Genomic DNA, 19,099 nt, shown 5'->3' with positions numbered 1-19,099 from the left:
TACTCAGTAAATTTTAGTGGTTCCCTATTTCTGCTAGGATCAATTACAAGCTTCTCTGTTTATCCTCTAAAACCTTTGTTTGTGTGGTCTCAATCTACCTTTCCATCCATATTATATATGAGTTCCCTAGTCCTAGAGTGTGCTTCCTACTAGACTGGCCTTCTTGCTGTTCCTCATGTCCTAATACTTTGTCTTCTGTCTTTGCACTGGATATCCTCCATGCCTGGAATGCCCTGCTATCTCATCACTTTGTTTCCTTGAAAACTGCTTGGGACACTTTCTTTGGAAAACCTTTTCTGGCACCCCTTTTCCCCACCCAACTTCTAGTGTCCTCCTGTCAAGAAATTTACTTTGTATTAGTTTGTATTTATTTTGTGTATTTATTTACATTTACATAATAGAATATAAGGTCCTTGAAGGCAAAAATTGTTTTATTTCTATATTTGTATCCGTAGCACCTAGCATAGTGCCTGGCACATCATATACACTCAATAAATGTTTATTAATTGATTGACAAGGAAAGCAGAGCTCCTATCCCCTCACCTTGATCTGGGTACCCTATTACTATTCTGACACAAAGGCAGAGTATACACCTTAGATGCCAGGTCTCATAAGAGTGACTGAGCCCTCTTCCTGTTGACTTCTTCCTCTGCTTGTAGGTGGGAGTTAGAAGTGTCTTGTTTGGTCCAGGTGATATTTCTGTAATGACTTGAATGATACTGAATGAACAGCCCTGTAGACCTGATTCCTGTTGCTGGCATGCCTTGTGTTATAAAAGTAGCCAAATCATGTATTCCCCAGGAGTCCCTTTCAGATCTTCCCATCTTAGGACAGAGATTTTACTACTGCTTTGATCTTAAGTGAAGCTTCTCTGGGAATTATTGATAGAGTGGCAAGCAGTAATCACATGTTAGGACTTGGATGTAGAAGTTTGCCTTCATTTTGTTTTAGTTCCTACCATTTCTATCCTGATAATTGTGTATTTTCATAGTTGTATAAGCATAAGTTGTATAAGGTGTGAGTTCTGTAAATATTCCTCTTGAGCTTTGGGTTTCTTCCCATCCCCATTTTTGTCATCACTGTCCAAGTTGTGTCAGAAAACTTAATAGAGATGGCCCATTGCTGGCTTGGTTTGGGCACAAGATGGGGAAAAGGAAGCCAGAGCTCTGGTTTGAGGCTCCTGTCCAATGACCAGAAAGTTAGAAATAATTACTGCTATTGGCTAGGCCTTCCCTGAGAGCTGATCTTTCCTTTGGGGCCCAGAAATGAGGAAGTAAGGATTAGGGGAAAGGATGTTTTGATATTCTTTCTGTGTCGTCAGAAGGCCATGGCAGTGTCCTGGAAAGCCATGGCTCCATATCTCAAGAGATTGTTCCTCACTTTACCCTGCTTGGCGCCTGTCTTGGCATCACACCAGTTTTTAGGCATAAAGGAAATCTTCACAGGGACCACTTGTGTTCTGTCTCTGCTTAATTTTGGCAAAACTCCAGGTTCAGCCTTCCCTGTGTGTTTAGTAGCTGTTTGTTTTGTTTGTGTGAAACCTCTGCGTATCTGCAGACTAGTTTTCCTTTAACTCCTCCCTGGGAGAGTGGTTTGTAACACACTCTTCTCAGTAGCATTTTGGACCCTATCCCCCCAGGGGTTACTCTCCAAAGGAGAAGTTTTGAATATGATAAGACAGAGCTAGGAGCTGAACAAATTGGGGGTTGAGAATATACATGTGTCTTCTCTGAAGGGAGTCAAGTGTATTCAGTTTCCTCAAACAATTAATCACTCTTGTTCCCTCCAAAAGTGGGGACTTTGCTAAGGTTATATAGCAGTTGTGATTCTCTTCCTAATATTAGGGGCCACATACTCTTAAAACTCAGCCAGTGAGTAGCTATAGCAGACCTCCCCTCTCCTGCCTCAGTGGTGTTAATTAGGGGTTCTCCTGACCTCTTCCAGGTCTCCTTGAAAGTGGTCTATGAATTTGTTTCTTGATTACTTTGATAACTATGAATACAACTGACTTCCTTTGTGAAGCAAACAACATTTGTTAAGCACCTACTATGTGCCTGGCACTTTGCTAAGTGCTGATGAGATAAAAGTGGCTATCCTATGTATTTTATGCATTTAAAAATGGCATTCTGAGAAGAGGTCTGTAGGCTTCACCAAACTGTCCAAAGGGTCTAGGATGTATAAAGGTTAAGAACTCCTCTAGAACTAACCCCCCACCTCATCCCTTGCTGAGGTGTGTGACCTCTTAGTTTCTAACTAGCTGAGCCTGATTTCTTTTCTGTCTGAGACCATGTGTTGTGGGTTTTCCTGAATTCCAGCTACATCAGACAATTCCCTCCTTTCAATTTTCCTTTCCCTCTGATTTTGTCTCCCAAAATATACCTATATTGCCTAAAGCACTCAGGACCTAACAGCTTCCTTTTTCTCCCAGGTGACTTTGTTACCAAAACTTTAATTGTAGTTCTAAATATAGGTGCTTGCAGCTTTCCTGACAGAAACGAAAGCACCGAAGCCCAGTTAAGTTTTCATTTTAAACAATATGTCCTTCATATGCACAACCATTATATTCCTTTACGTATACCTTTCATGTCTGATTGCCTTGGCCCTCATCATTTGTTTCTGGGTTAGTAATGGGTTAGTATTTTTTAATTGCTTTTTAAAAACATCTTTTGTTTCAGAGGCCTTTTCCCCTTCCTTTTATTTTGTGCATCCTGTTAGGAGAGAAGAAAATAAAAAAGTAACTATACATATAATAGGGATTGGTTTCTTACCATTTTTCTGAGCTTTCCCTTTTCTTTATGTTAGATACAAGATTATTATGTATTTGCATTGTTTTTGTTCGAGATTATTAAAAATCAAAGACCTATCAAACAATACACTTAAGTGTCTTCATCATACTGCAGCAACAAACTCAATGGGCAGTATTCTTAGCTTTTTCCTTTCTGTTTTCTTTTCATTTTCTTTTTCCTTTCAGTTTCTTTTGGTTGTTATTATGAGAACCATTTTTTGGGGAAGAGAGGTTTCTTCTAACTTAATAACATCCTTTGATTCTGCTGGATTTGGAGTCTGGTTAGAGGAATGGGCAGATCTATTCTCCTAGTGTGTTATCTATTTCCAAGTGCAAGTGAGGGTCATTTCCCCCCTTTTCTGAAGGGCTGTGCTCTTCCAGTTGCATAAATAATCTCTTTACCTGGCCTGAGTCACTAAAGTATTCATGACATCCCAGCTCTGCTTACTTCACCCACCATTGGCCTTTGGAACTGTTACATCCCTTCTAGGTCCTTTTACTTTTGCTCTCCTTGAATTGATGAGTTGCCTCTATTGCCTTCTCTCCTAGGTCTTGCAATATAAATTTTCTACTAAAGAAAACTTTTAAACTGGAGGTTTGTAGTGAATTGACAAGTGCCAAAGAATGTTTCTTCTGATTCCCTTTTGATGATGTCATCTGCTTCTTGGGCTAGGATGGGTCTCCCTAAGTAAACTGATTTAGTGTTTTCTCTAAATCAGCTGGTTATACTGGCTGTGACAGCGTCCCTTCAGCCAAAGGAAGTCACTGAAACAGACACTAGACCAGAATCACTAACCCCTTAAGCAGAAAGTGTAATGAGTACAAAATAGGTGAACTGTTTGGATTAGGGAAAAGAGAATGAAAATTATGAAGTAGGGGAGAGATGCAGCCTGCCAACAACTGTTTCTAAGGTTAGCTTTACTTTAGTTCAATAGAAAAGTGTAGGGTCTTGAGTGAGACAATGTTAAATCTGAGCTTATATCCTTTGGGAAATATGGGCAGGTAAGGATTCTTCCAAAGCTCCACTCTGGCATGTCTATTTTTATTACCTCAGTATTATTTGTGTTTGTTGACTTATGGTTTTGTGGTCAGCAAGAATTTTATTTTTGCTCCAAGAGCCCAAGGCATTAGAAGTTTGCTATCCTCTGATCTTGAAGGTTTCTTTCCAAATTCAGTACTGTGTTGTTGTTTTTTTTTTTAAATTGGGTACATTGTAGAAGGAATTATTTTTTTTCCTTTAAAAATGTTTTAACTCTTTTTTGGTCCATTTTATTTTTTTAAGATTTAAATTTATTTATTTTTAGTTTTCAACTTTCATTTCCACCAGTTTGAGTTCCAAATTTTCTCCCTGTCTTTCACCTATCTTCCACCCCAAGATGGCATGCATTCTGATTACCCCTTCCACCAGTCTGCCTTCCCTTTTATCATCCTCCCCACTTATCCCCTTCCCCTTTACTTTCTTGAAGGGCAAGATAGATTTCTATACCGCATTACCTGCATGTCTTATTTCCCTGTTGCATGTAAAAACAATTCTTTAACGTTTATTTTTAAAACTTTTGAGTTCCAAATTCCCTCCCTCCCTCTAGCCTCTTCTCTTCTTTTAAAAGGCAAGCAGTATGATACTCAATTATACATAAGAAGTCATGTAAACTATATTTCTACATTAGCTTTGTTGCAAAAAAAAAGCAAGAAAAATAAAATGAAAAAACAATATGCTTCAATCTGTACTCAGCTCATCATTTTTCTCTCTGAAGGTTGATAGCATTTGTCATCATGAGTCCTTTGATATTGTCATTGATCACTGTATTGATTAGAACAGCTGAGTCTTTTACAGTTGATCATCCTTATATATTGCTACTGTGTACAGTGTTCTCCTGGTTATGCACTTCACTTTGTTCATATAAGTTCACCGTTCATATAAGTCTTACCAGGTTTTTCTGAACCCATCTCAACATTTCTTATAGCACAATGATCTTCCATCACAATCATATACCATAACTTGTCACTCTCCCAACACAGTACTATTTCTGAGCCTCTTTTTGTCTTCTGTTGGGCCACACTTCCATTATTGCCTGTAGTATCCAGAATTCCCCTAGGCCACCATAGGTAGATGGGACATGATAGCATTTGGGAGCTACTGTCTCCTATTCTCTTTTATTTTCTCCACCCATCCCCAAAACTTACTGCTTACAGGGCCACAATGCCTAATCCTGGGCAGAACTTTTCAAAGGATTGACCTCTGCAAGTTCTTCTTGATAGAAAAGGACAAGTGATATGGCCGTTTTCCTGCTTCATGTTTCACTGGTCTTCAGCAAAGGATGCAGTATTCCTTTTCATAACTCCTGACCAAACAAGGATTGTTTTCCTGAGTGGGGGGAGAGTTTGAGAATGAGGGTAAAGAGGCATCTGGCTAGTGATGGAAGGATGTAATTGACATTTACACAGCAGCCCTGTGAGGTGACATGTTATCAGTTTTACAGATTAGAAAACTGAGGCTCAGAAAAGTTATGATTGCCTAATTTCTCAGCTGGTACAATTCAAATCTCCCCTAATACAGTCTAACTATACTCTACTGTTTCAAGACTTGCTGGTGATACTTTTTTCAATCTGGAAAATTTATGGGGGAAAAAGAGAATGTAGGCAGTGTGGTATAGTAGAGAGCACACTGAGTTTTGTTTGCCCATATGCCAAGGGTAAAAAACTGGATTCCAATTCTAGTTCAGTTTATTAGCTGTACTAGATCCTTTACCTCTCTGCCTATCTATTCTCTCTTTTGTAAAAGAGGGGTTTTGACTAGGCTGGTTGTAAAGAAAAACTTCCTAATGTTTGTTTAGGGTTGTCCAAAAGTGGTATGGGTTGTCTCTAGCATCAAATATAAGCTCCTCTCATTAATTTTTAAAACTCTTCACAGCCTGGCCCCAGCCTATCTTTCCAGTCTTGCTCTACATTGCTCACCTTCCTGCTCTTTGTGATCCAGTCACACCAACCTTCTTACTGTTCCTCACAAATCACACTCAGCTGACCATGGTCATACCTGGAATACACTCCCTCCGCACCGCTGCCTCATAAGATCTCTTTAGGACAAAGCCGAAGCACTAACTTTGACATAAGCTTTTCCTCCACTCCTGAACTATTTACTTAGTATTTATTTGTATTCTCTTTTTATTCAGGTTGTACCGATATGTTTTTGTCTCTTAGAATGTTAAACTCTTTGACAGTAAGGATTATATTGTTCTTTGTATTTGGTTCTCTGCCTTAATCATTGAATGTGTTTTGCCTCAGTCAGACTGAAACCTGTTTAAGACTTTAGATTGAAAAAGCCAAGGTCCCCCACTGCATCCTGGGCCATCTCCAGTTGTCCTGACTGATATCTGGTCACTAGACCCAGATGGCCCTGGAGGGGAAAGTGAGACTGGTGACTTTGCACAGCCCTGCCTCACTTAAATCCAATTCACTTGCATGTCATGGCATCACCTTCCTGATGTCACAGGCCTCTTTGAGAATGAAGGACAAACATCACCAGCACTTCTCTGTGCCTTACTCTGAGTTGAATTAACACTTGCTTAGGGAGGTGAGTTTCTGCCCTCGCTGAGGTCTTCAGGATGAGGTTGAGTGACCTCTTCTTGCTGAAGATGTTGTAGAAAAGATTCTTGGTCAAATTGAGGTTGCAGTAAGTGGTCTATGAGGTGCTTTCCAATTTGTGCTGTGATTTTTATGATTATATCATTAATAACCTTTCCAGCTCTAAGTTCTTATGATCCCATGAATTATTTACACTTGCTATGTCACCCAAGATAAATTTTGACCCTCTTATCCTTTTGGAAGGAATTGCTGTCCCACCTCTTGCTTAGGGAGAGATGAATTCATGAGAGGTCACAAGACTTTTCTACCTTCTCCCATGTGAGACCTGAATGGAATCAGTTTTATCATCACTTGGCTTCTAGGTAAGCAAGTGTTTACAAGGCTACAACCCTTCTCTCCCAACCTATCAGGTGGGAGTGAAGAGGAAGACTTGGAGTCTTGAGGGATTTATTCTAGGCAGTACATGACTGGAAGGCTCCCAACCTGCTCTTCAAGGCAAGATCCACTTCCTTGGTGATTGCTGTCTGAACATTTGACTCCCCTCCTCACATGATCCCTAGGTGGTGCCAGGAAAAGCCACGAGGCAGTAGATCATAAAAATGCTGGGTGTGTGTTTGTGTGTGCTCTCAAATGTGTGGATTTAGCGGTGGAAGGCAGTACAAGGGTCCAGGGAGAAACCGGAACCAGCGGCTTCTGTGCTAGCTGAAAGGATGGAGGTAGCACATAGCAGTAGAAAAAGGGCTGGCTTTAGCATCAGAAAAGCTCAATTTGAATCTTGACTCAAATACTTTTAAAGCAGTTATTAAGTACCTAAACAGTCCCTGCTCTCAAGGCGATTACAAACATGTGCATTTGTGAGAATATACCAACTTGTTAGGGAGGGAGTGCTTTAAGTAACCTTAGTGCTTGAGCTTTGTCTTAAAGGAAGTGAGGGATTCTCTGAGGCTGAGCTGAGGTGGGAGTGCCTGCTGGGCATGGAGCATGACCAGTGCAAAGTCTGGAAGATAGAGGACCAGGTATTTGTGAATGTGGAACAGAGAGGTCAGTTTGGCTGTGGACTGTTGTAAAATATGGAAAGAAGACTTGTATAATAGGCTGGAAAGAGAAGTTGAGGTCAGATTATAAAGAGCTTTAAAAGTCACAGGAGTTCCTGCTTTATCTTAGACACATAGGGAGCCACTGGTTTTTTGTTAAATAAGAGAAAGACCTAGTCATACCTGTGCATAAGGAGATTCACTTTGCCCTCAGTGTGGGGAGGATGGATTGGATGAATTGGAGTGAGGAGAGGCTTGAGGCAGGGAGCACAATCAAGAGGCATTTCAGTAGTACATGCAAGAGATTGATGAGGGCCTGAACTTAGGTGATGACTGAATACTGAAGGATTTGGATGTGTGAGGTACTGTGCAGCAAGATGTGGTAAATTATTTGACACGTGAGGTGGGCGAGAATGAAGAATTGAGGATATAACTCCGAGGTTTTGAACCTGGGAGACTGGAAGTATAATGGTACTGTCAACAAAAGTAGGGAATTTTGGAAAAGAGCTTGGTTTGGATGAAAGGTGAATTCAGTCTTGACTACCTGAGATAGTTCTGGGATCTTCAGTTTGAAATGTTGGAGATGGGTAAATGGACCTGGTGGAGTCATCTCCAAAGAGATGACAGTTAAACCTGTGGGAGGGAGGCAACCTGTGTAGATAGCTTTTTCTGAGTTTTGCTGAGGGATAGAGAGCAGGACATGAGTAGGGTTTCATGAAGGGTTTTAAAGAGTGAAGGAGATTTGGGCAAGGGAGGTGGGATGAGGATCAAGGGCACATGTAGAGGGGTTGGTCTTGGTAAGGCTAAGGGCTACTCCAGTGGTGGGGAACCTGTGGTCTCCAGGCCACATTTGGTCCTCCAGGTCCTCAAGTGTGGTCCTTTGACTGAATACACACTTCACAGAACAAATCCCCTTAATAAAAGGATTTGTTCTGTAAAACTTGGACTAGGTCAAAAGGCCCCAAGGACCTAAAAGGCCACATGAGTCCTTGAGGCTTCAGGTTCCCCACCCCTGGGCAACTCATTATCTGAGACAAGGAGGAAAAAAAGACTTGGGGATAAGGTCAGAGGGTTTGAGATGAAGAGAAGGGAGAGAGGGAGGTTACAGTGAATAGCCTCAGTTTTCTCAGAATTTAATTCTAGATCCTAATCTTTGGAAGATTTAGAGAATAGATGTTTGAAATAGCTTTTATGCAGAGTAGGATAGGATTTTCCCCAAGGCTGCTTTAAAAATAAAATTGTTTAACTTGAATGTAAAAGGTTCGAGACAGAGTAATCCCTGCTAGAGTTCCCCTTTTTGCTCTAGCATAATGCCCCTTAGATTATACCCTCTATGCATAATTTTCAACCTCTGTTTACTTGGGGCTTATTCTCTGCTTTCTTCAAACATATCCAGCTCTTTCATCCTTAAAAAAAAAAATAGGGAAAACTTTACTTGACCTACCACCCCTTAAAGCTCTCACACTATATTTCTCTTCCTTTTCCCAACCAAACTCCTAGAAAGACTTGATGTACCTATTTCCTCCAGTCATCACTCAGATATTCCCCTTCCCATTGGGCAACTGAAACTACTCTAGTTACCAGTGATCTCTCTGTTGCTAAGTCCAGATGACTTTTCTCAGTTTTCTTCTTTCTTAACTTTCTGCAGCAATCAGGGAAAAATAAAAGGGTGGCCTAGCAGCAGTGAATTATGAATCCAAAATTAAATAGCATAAGTTTGCAGTATACCCAGTCAACTTGCATTCCTCCAGTTTGCATTCATTGCCGTACAGGGAGGAGGAGCAGAGGCAAATGGTAGAAGCAATCCAGAGTTGGGGTTGGGCAAGGGACTCAAAGTTACAGGATGGAGGGGCAAGGAATTCAGGAGTAAATAATGTGGAGTTAAACTGGAAGAAGGAAAGTGAAGTCAGAGTAATGGTAACGGCCTGAGAGAAGTGCTTGGAGGTAATGATAAGAATGAAGAATAGGTTTAGGAGAATTAAGGCACAGGGATGTGGAGGTTGTGGTCAGAGGCAAGTTAACATCTCTGGGTCTCCATTTCCTCACCTGTGAAATGAAGAGCGTTGGACTAGATGACCTCTAAAATCCCTTCTAGACTCTCAATCTGTGATTCTCCATACTCTAACAATATCTTTTTGATGACATTTAAATGGTTTTTTAATAAATGAAGAAAGGGGATGAAAAACCTGATCCTTTATCGAAGGTTTGAGGACTTACTTGATTTGGTAGGAATGGCAAAGAATTTCTCTTTCTCACCTAGCTCTGGGATTTGGTTTTATTACTTAGCGGCTGTCACCTCTAGCTTTTTGGTTTCTGTACACATAAAGATTTCTAGTTAGAACTGGGAATTTCCACTTCTGTAGTCCTGAAAGATGTCTTATTACCAGGTTACACGGTCGGTCACCAGCTCTCTATTATCTGATCCTTATCCAATTTGTAGATTATTTCTAACAAATGTTTAAAATTCTTAAATGTTTCTTCTGGCTACCCCACATACTACTGAGTAATTTACCTCTGTGTATGCTGAGGTAATCTAGTAGTCTGAGCCAAACCTAATTGGGTTGATTAATTTGCTTCCTTCTCCTCTCACCCCAAAAATCCCACAAAACTCAATTCAGTGAATTTTAAAGCTATCAGATATAAATGTTTTGTTAGCTACACTACTGCTACTGTTTCCTTAAAATAGCAAGGATAATTCAGAGATTCCCAATTTTCTTCCTTCTGAGATAGATAGTTTATAAAGAAAAACTCTAGTATATGCTCTTTAAATGTGTCTAGAGTATTCAGTATTCTACTAAGTAAGAAAGAGAGGGTGTATGAGGAATAGGAATCATGGGCCCTGCCCTCAGGAAATTTTTAGTTTAGCTGGTCAGATGTGAAGATTCCTATGTACCATAGGGAAAAGAAGACTGGGAATCCGATTCTTGGATTCTTTCTTTACACAAGGACCCTGACCTCTGTTCTGGAATGTAAGTAGTATAAAAAAAATCTAATATTGAGAAAGGCATTTGTTTGTTGTTTTTTCCCCCAATCAATGAATCATTTTTCCCTGAGGCGGCTTTTAAAATAAAATTATTTCACTTGAATATAAAAGATTCAAGACTAGAGTTCCCTATTTTCTCTAGCACAATGCTTCTTAGATTATACCCTCTACCCATAATTTTCAATCTCTGTTTATCTGGGGCTTATTCTCTACTTTTCTCAAATATATCCAGCTCTTTTATCCTTTTAAAACCCATTGAAAAAAACTTTACTTGGCCTACCTTGCCTTAAAGCTATCTCCCTATATTTCTCTTCCTTTTCCCAGCCAAATCCTAGAAAGACTTGATGTACCTATTTCTTCCAGTCACCACTCGATCTGATTCCCATTCCTACTAGGCAATTGAAACTATTCTGTAGTTACCAGTGATCTCTCTGTTGCTAAGTCCAGTTGCCTTTTCTCAGTTTTCTTCTTTTTTGACTCTGTAGAATTTGATACTCATCATTCTTTCTTTGTAAATATTCTCTCTTCCCTTCACTTTCAAAATTCTGCTATATTTTGATTCTCTTCCTATCTATTTTTCTCAGTACCCTGTCCCCTCCCACTCCAAGGCTCAGTCCTGCTCTTTTCTTTCTCTGGGGTTTTGTTCAGCTAAATAACTGTCATTTTTAGGCAAATGATTGCCATATCCATGTATCTGCCTTCTCTTCTGTCTCAAAGCCATTTGAACATCTCCATCCACTTGCCTGCTGGATAGGCCTCCCCTGATGTCCCATAGGCATCTCCAAGTCAACATGTCCAAGACCAATTTTCTCCTAAAATTCTGGAGCTGCCAAATTGCTTTTCCCACAGGGTATGTGTGATGCTGTCACTCCCCACTCAAGAGACTTCAGTGGCTTTCTCATTGCCTTTAGGATAAAATATAGACTCTTCTGTCTGGCATTTAGGGTCCTGTCTTTTTGGGCCCCCCTCACTATGTTCTATGCTTCAGCCAAAATGGCCTCCTTGCTATTCCTTGTACACATTGGCTCCCTTGTCTCTGTGCCTTTGCCCTGGCGCGCGCTCTCTCTCTCTCTCCCTCCCTCTCCCTCTCTCCTGGAATTCTTTCCCTTCTTGAGTCCCTAGCTTGCTTCAAGGTTTGGTTCAAGTGCCCCGTCTTTCAAGAAACCCTTCCTAATTCTTGCAGTTATTAGTCAGTCTCCTGCGTCTATTTTGTATGTATCTTGCAATTACTCATCTGTGAATGTGTTGTAACTTTCCACCCCTCATTAGAATATAAGCTTTTTAAGGGTCTGAACCATTTGACAGTACTTTTTTTGGATTTATGTCCCCAGCACTGGCATTTAGGTGTTTGTTTAATAAATGTTTACTTACTTGATTCATAGGCTGACTAGGGATGGGCAGCTTCCTAAGGTAAAAGCATGTAGAAGGTCTACATAAGGGAGTATGTTTTTTTAATACTTAAATATGCACATATAGTTAACACTAGACAATCCTCTTCTCCAGGGCAGGTAAGCCTTTATTTTGTGATTGGTTATGTGTTATGAAAGCTTGTCATCTCCAATGAACAGTAACACAGGGGCTACAATTATCTAACCTCACCTAGGGGATATATGCCTCCTTTGGGATTTGGAAGTGATGTAAGACTTCCTACTAAACTACTCTTAGCTTTTTAAGTGACCTTGGACCCATTGTTCATTATCCCTGACCACTTATCCAAATGTGATTTAAGCCTTGACCCTAGAAAAGACCTAGTGTTCCCCCTCTATTTGCCATAACTTAGGCTACAAGACAACTAATACCCCTTGACTACAGAGAAATGTCTGAATGCCCAGAATTTTCCATTATGTTGAGATGAATCTTTATTTAAAAGATACCTAGAGTAATTTTGATCTGTAATGCATAAACTTTCAATTCAACAAACACTTCATTGACGCATAGTAAGTGCTTAATTGGAGTTTATTAATATTCCTTGTTCAGAGTACTATGCTGGGTGTGGAAGAGATACAAGAGTTAGCTGAGAGATTCCTTGCCCACTATATAACATTTTGGTAGGGAAATAGTGCTCTCAAATCTTAAACTTTTTTCAGACTGTTCTGTTTAGACAGTCTTTGGAACAAAATTTCTACTTTGGGTATGTCTAACTGGGACCTTAAGTAACGGTCTGAAAGGATTTTTTGGAGATAGGCTTTACATCCCTTTCATGACTTACCCCTTTCCCCGGGAGAAAAAAAAATGATTTCTGACTTCCTGTATGCATAAGTGTTACTCCCTAGAACATTGGTTTGTGTTGAATCCTTACTATTAGAGTAGTATAGTTCTTGCAGTGTCAGATTTTTACTTCCTACACTTCCACTCCACCCACCTACCTCCTCCCCTTTGCAGTTCTGTGTCTTGGTGCTGCCTGTGGAAAACAGGAACTCAAATCCTGTATATAAAAGGAGACTTGGTAGCAATTTTGACTGCCAGGCAAGCTTTGAATTGAATATGCATGCATTTTTTTTTGTCATTGACTGTATGTGTGAAAGTTTTGGCCCTTTTTGAAATTGAGAAGAAGGGAAATGGTGCTCTGAGTATTTGGAAATGGGAAATGTAGTTTTCACCCTGGTTCCCCGGAGGCTGACAGGCTTTTTTTTTTTTTTTTCAAATGAGCCACAGACATCTTAACTGGTACTGTAGCCCTTATTCCTATTGAGGATGAATTGTTTATATCCACGATGCCTTATTCTGTTGATATATACTGCCTTCAGATGGTGCCTTAAAATAAAGGAATATCAAAGAACTTTTTGCTAGACAGACTTAACCTTGGTAGTTCCCATCTCTCTGTCCCGACTTGTAGGACCCAGTTCAAAGGCTGATATATTCTGTGTGGGTATGGCTAGTGGTGAAACAGTTAGGTGATGCGATACAGTGGATAAAACACTAGGCTTGGAGTCAGGAGTTCAAATTTGAACTCAGATGCTTGCTAGCTGTGTGACCCTGGGAAAATCACTTACCCTCTGTTTGCCTCAGTTCCTCATTTGTAAAATGAGAAGAAAATGGCTAACCACTCAATATCTTTGCCAAAAAAAAACCCCATGAATAAAGTCTACAGGATCACATCGAATCAGACACTGCTGAACAACAACAGATGACAGGTGGTAGGCTACAATTTTTATATAGTGAACTGAATCAGTGCCTCCCTGGACTATGTTGTAAATTTACCTTTTGACCCTTCTGGAAATTCAACAACTGCTAAGCACTGTGCTAGACACTAGGATTGAAAAGACAAATTAAACATTTCCTTTCCTCAAAGAGCTGGAATAGGGGTAACAGTACATAAACAGATAAAACACAAAATATATACAGAATGAATACAAGACTTCTTGGGGAGAGTAAGGCGAGGAGTATAACAACTGTTGCAAACAGGGAAGGTCTTTTGTAGGTGGTGCACTTGAGCTATCCCTGAAGGGAGCCAGGAGTTACAAAAGGCTGAGATGAGGATGGAGAGCATCCTAGGCATGGGAAATGCAGCTGGTGTAAAGTTGGGAGGTGGAATAGTTTGTCCTGGAAACTGCAGGCCAGCCAGATGTTAAGGGAAGTAACATGCAGTAAGTAACTCTGGAAAAATATGGTGGAGCTACATCCTGAAGGGCTGTAAATGCTCAACTGAGGGGTTTGTGTTTTGTCCTAAAAGTATTTGGGAGCTCTTGAAGCTTCTTGAGCTGGGGAAAAAATATGGTCAGTCTCATGCTTTAGGAATATCATTTTGGTGGCAGCAGGGACTATGAACCTGAGAAGCTCATTTAGGTCCAGGTGAGAAGTGATGAGGTACTGAATGGGAGTGATTGTGATATGAATGGAGGCTCACCTGTGGAGATAGACTTACCTGCAGGCCCAGAATCCTTTTCCCCTCCCCTTTGCCTCTTAACATCCTTAGATTTCTTCCAAGACTTCACTCAATGTCCTCTTCCACAAGTCCTATCCTAATTTCCCCTCTCTCTGCATCCCAGTTCCTAGTGCCATATGTATATGTATGTATGTATGTATGTATATGCATATGTACTTTGTGTACTTTTTATGTTTCTTCATGCAGTTTCCCTCCATTAGAATATGACGTTCTTGAGGGCAGACACTATTTTGTTTTCTTTTGTATCTCTAGTTAGTGGAGCACAGTGTTTTTGCATGTAGTAGTACTTAAATGTTTAAATTAATTAGGATTTAGAAACAGTATTATTTGGAGAGCCCTAAGGTTAGGAGTCAAGAAAACTGGGTCCTCTTGTTTTTCCTGCCAGAAACTCAGTACCTCAGTTTTTTTGAGACACTGTGGAGACATGTGAAGTATAAACTTCAAAAATCTTGTAACTCTAGGAGTGATTATGTGATGCCTTAGAGCAGACATATGGGGGAAGAGAAGACTATAGAGGAAGGGGTTTGGTGAGTAGTCTTTTACTTTGAACTAACTCCTTTCTCCCATCTCCTCTTCTTTACAGTTGGAGGCCTCCTCTCCCCACTAAGTGCCTCTGCACTCAGTATTGGCCTCCCACCCTATCCCCCACGCTTATTGGTGCCACTGCTGTGGGACAGGCCATGGCGGGTCGGGGAGGCGCAGCACGACCCAATGGACCAGCTGCTGGCAACAAAATCTGCCAATTTAAACTGGTCTTACTAGGGGAGTCAGCAGTGGGCAAGTCAAGCCTCGTCCTCCGCTTCGTCAAGGGACAGTTTCACGAATACCAGGAGAGCACAATTGGAGGTAAGCTTGACCTAAGGAAAGGTGAGTGGGAGTGTTAGAAGGGAATCTTCAAGGTGTCTAGTAGCCAAGTAAGGTGTGTGTTTGTCCTTCGTTGCCAAAGAAGACCATGCCATCAGAGAAATGATGACATGACTTGCAGTTGACTTTGTTTTTTTGAGTGAGGGAGGGCTGTGCAGGTCACCAGCCTCACTTCTCCTCCAGAGCCATCTGAATCCAGTGACCAGATATTCATCAGGATGACTGGAGATGACCCAGGATGAGGCAGTTTGGGGTTAAGTGACTTGCCCAAGGTCGCACAGCTAGTGAGTGTCAAGTGTCCGAGGTGAGATTTGAACTCAGGTCCTCCTGACTCCTGCACCGGTGCTGTATCCACTGCACCACCTACCCCAATAGCCAAGTAAGAAGAATACTTTTGTAGGTTGGAGACTGCTGCTTACTTTCCCAGGCTGCTGTTATACTTGGCACCTTTATGCCCCTATTCCAGCAGCCTGGGAGTCCAGCATACCTACTGTCTGCCTTTCTGTCACATGCTGGGTGACCCTTAACTTGATTTCTTCACAAATACCTATTCAGAGAGCTATCACTGAGGTTTGGGATGAGGGAGAACATAGACACAGAGGAAACCATAGAAAATGGAGCAACATGCATCAGCAGACAAAACCTTGGTATGAACTAAAAGAAGACAGTAAGTCCTAAAGGACCAGATTTTGAAGAACTCTGGCCAGGACCAGTCAGGATGTGCACAGAGTGAAGAACATTCTCATTCATTCAGGCAACAAGCATTACATGCCTAGCATGTACAGTGTAGTGGGCTGGAGGAAATTTATATTCTACTTTGTATTATTGTGATGTAGGTTCATCTTCCCTCCTAGATTTTAGGCATCATAAAACATTTGGAACAAGTCAGAGGAAGGAAGGAGAAGCCTTCTAGTTGGGTGAGGGAGTTAAGGGAACACTAGATGGGGGAGGTGGATGGTTTTTTATGGGCCTGCATCAGGTGGAACAAGGAGGCTGTTTGCATGAGGAATGAGTTGAACAAAAGGGCAGAGGCAGGAAAGTACTGGGAGGAACGTGTTCTGGGATTGAGAGTTTGGTTTGGAATACCTGAAGGAAAATAGCATCAAATAATGTTGAAAAGAAGTTGGGCCCACCTTGTAGAGGATCTCAGATGGCAGACCAGGGTTTGGCTTTCCTTTGGTAGTGGAGGAGAGCCGTTGAAAGTTTTTGAACAGGGAAGGGACATCATCAGACCTGTACATTATGGGGATTAATTAGGCAGTGGTAGGATGGATTACTGAGAGAAGAAACTGAAGACAGGGACACCAATTAAACATGCTTTTAGAGTAGTCATAGAATTTCAGGCTAGAAGGGATCTCCAAGAGGCTGTCTGGTCCAGTGTCTTCATTTTACAGATGAGAAGATTGAGGCCCAAGGAGAGGAAGTGATTTCCCCAAGGTCTCACAGTTAGTAAGCATTAGAGGAAGGGTTTGAACTCAGGTCCTCTGGATCCACAGGCAGTATTCTTTCCACCAAGCTGCCTCCCAGTGAAAAGCAATGAGAGCCTGAGCTAGGTTATGGCAGTGAAAATGGAAAGGCTGTGAATAAGGTGGAAATCAAAAGGACTCTTCAGGTAGACATGGGAGGAGTCAAAGCTAGCTCTGAGGTTAGGGGCCTAAGAGAATGGTGATGTTATTAAGAGAAATAGGGAAGTGAGGTAAAGAAAAAAAGAGTCGTTTTAGGAGATGATTTCAGTTTTACATATGCTTAACCTTATGCACCAGTAGAAGACACAGGTAGAGGTGTCAAATGTTTGGAAATTTAGGTTTGGAGTAGAAATAGGTCAGTGCCAGAGACAGATTTGGGAGTCTTCTACTTTGAGGTGATAGGTGAATCCATGAAAATGGAATAGACCAGGGGAGAAAAGATACACAGACAAAGCCTTGGTAAACTAGTAAAAAAAAAAAAAAGTAGAGGGGCTCAGAAGGCTTTTTTCCTCTCCATGAGTAGGGGAGATCTGAACATGTGTTTGCAGAAGATAGAAGGAAAATGGGATAACTGATGGAGCAAAGTGCCAGTCAGAGGAGATGAGAGAGGGCTGCTGTTGGAGGATTCATGGAGAATTTGTAGGAATATTCTGTCCCAGGAACATGCTTAGAAAATGTGTGCAGAAATCAAGGTTCCTCTCTGGGCTACTCTAGAAAAACATTTTTAGACAATTGACCTGAAACCAAGAAACCTCTCTCCTTGCCCCAAACACAGGCATTTATTTCCCAAACTGGCCTGGTGTATACGTAGAAGAGGGCTGGGTTTCCTGAAGTTGACCTTTATCCCATCTTTTAAGCCAGGTTCACATGAGCAGTTTTCCCCACCCCAGCTGACAGTCAGCATTTAGGATGTGAGGAATTCTTCATCAGTGTGATTTCTCAGTGACCTGTGCCCCAGGAGTGTCATTCATGATGGGGGGGGGGGGGGTGTGAGGGTTTAAGATTGTCTGGATTTCAGTTGCTATCGTTTCCCGTCTTGGTTAGTAAGAGACTTCTAGACAGCTGGAGACACAAACAGGTCATATCAGCAATTTTCCTGCTGCTTCCTCAGCACTTGGTTGAAGAGGAAGAGATGGGGAAATGAGGTGGCACCCTCCGTCCTTTGGGGAAGGGGGTGGGGGTGGGGGGTTGGAGAAGGAAAAGGAAGAAGACAGCCAGCCTTTTGAACAAAGCTGGCCAGGAATCCTTTGGCTCAGAAGGGATTGTGCCTATGTTTGAGCTTCTAGGATCTCCCTCAGAGTACATGCTCACCCTAGTGGTGAGAATCCAGAATGCCATTCCTCATATTCAAGTAATGGTAGTGCCTAATGGTGCACTAAGGTAGCAAAGTTTATGCCTGACAGCCTGCAATTTGGATATTAATTTTTCTGTTGTAGAATTAAGGGAAGGAGGTAATTTTAGGTAGTTCATCCAGGGATGCGGCAGGTCATGCCTTTGGCTTTCTGGGTAATAGAACATGAGTGTCTCATTGCATGTACTGTGAGGAATTGAAGGCTGGGGGATGGAGCCCTTGGACCAACAAAGTGTCTAGTGACAACCAATCAAGAGTATCAACCCAATCCTTCTCCACCAAGGCATAGCTCTGATCATGTCTCCTGTTCAGATGTTCTCAGTAGCTTCCTATTGCATCCAGAATTAAACATTACTCCCTCTGTTCTAGCCCCACTGGAATACTAATGGTTCCTTAAACTCTACAGATATCTCTGTGCATTTGTACAAATGGGCCTTTGTGCCTAAATGGTTCTTACTCATCTCTGACTCTCAGAAGCTTTTCTTCAAGGATCAGTCCTGGGCTCACCTCCCAAGATCACTTTGTATTTATCAGTATGCATTGTATCCCCCACTCAGAAAGCCAGAATTGAAGACAAGTGCTATTTCTTTCTTTGTTTTGCATCCCCAGCACCTAACACTATTCCTTCTGTTGAAGACATGACATTTCATGTTTCTTTTCTTTGAAATGGTGGCCCATAACTGATCTGAATGGCAGGAGGTCAGACTGAAATACTAAATTCCCTGAGGATGTGAGCTGGGAAGTGTTAAGAGAAATAGATTCACAGAATATGAGGTAAAAACCAGACCTGAGAATGAATCCTTTTTATATGATATGGGACAAGTGGTCCAGCTTATGCCTGAGGACCTTTGGTAAGGGGAGCCCACTACCTCCTAAGGCTCCTTACGGGGAATTCTAATTGCTAGGAAGTTCTTTACCTCAAACTTAAATTTGCCTCTTTGCAACTTCCACCCTTTTCCTAGTTCAGGCCTCTGGGACAAAGCAGAACAAACCTAATTCCATTTCCAAGTGATTTTCAGTAACTGAAAGAAGTTGTCATTTTAACTCTCAGACCCCAGTCTTCTCTTCTTTAGTCCAAAGCTCCTTCAGCTTATTCTCTTTTGACATGAACTGAAGTCTCTTTACCATCCTAAGTATCCTTCTTTGTG

At 41.4% G+C, this 19,099-nt stretch overlaps 1 protein-coding gene across 2 annotated transcripts in view; it reads left to right on the top strand.

The window, feature by feature from the left end:
- RAB5C (RAB5C, member RAS oncogene family) overlaps positions 1–19,099 on the top strand; it is a 43,480-nt gene that overhangs the window by 19,687 nt on the left and 4,694 nt on the right. For both annotated transcript variants that reach the window (XM_072646491.1, XM_072646490.1), the window contains exon 2: positions 14,854–15,116. In XM_072646491.1, coding sequence (XP_072502592.1) covers positions 14,951–15,116 — 166 coding nt within the window. In that variant the 5' untranslated portion in view covers positions 14,854–14,950. The remainder of the gene's footprint in view (positions 1–14,853; positions 15,117–19,099) is intronic.

This window comes from Notamacropus eugenii, chromosome 2, assembly GCF_028372415.1.
Source record: "Notamacropus eugenii isolate mMacEug1 chromosome 2, mMacEug1.pri_v2, whole genome shotgun sequence".
Classification (NCBI taxonomy): domain Eukaryota; kingdom Metazoa; phylum Chordata; class Mammalia; order Diprotodontia; family Macropodidae; genus Notamacropus; species Notamacropus eugenii.
The sequence above is the reverse complement of the archived record's forward strand: the minus strand, read 5'-3'. Positions and strand labels throughout refer to the sequence as shown.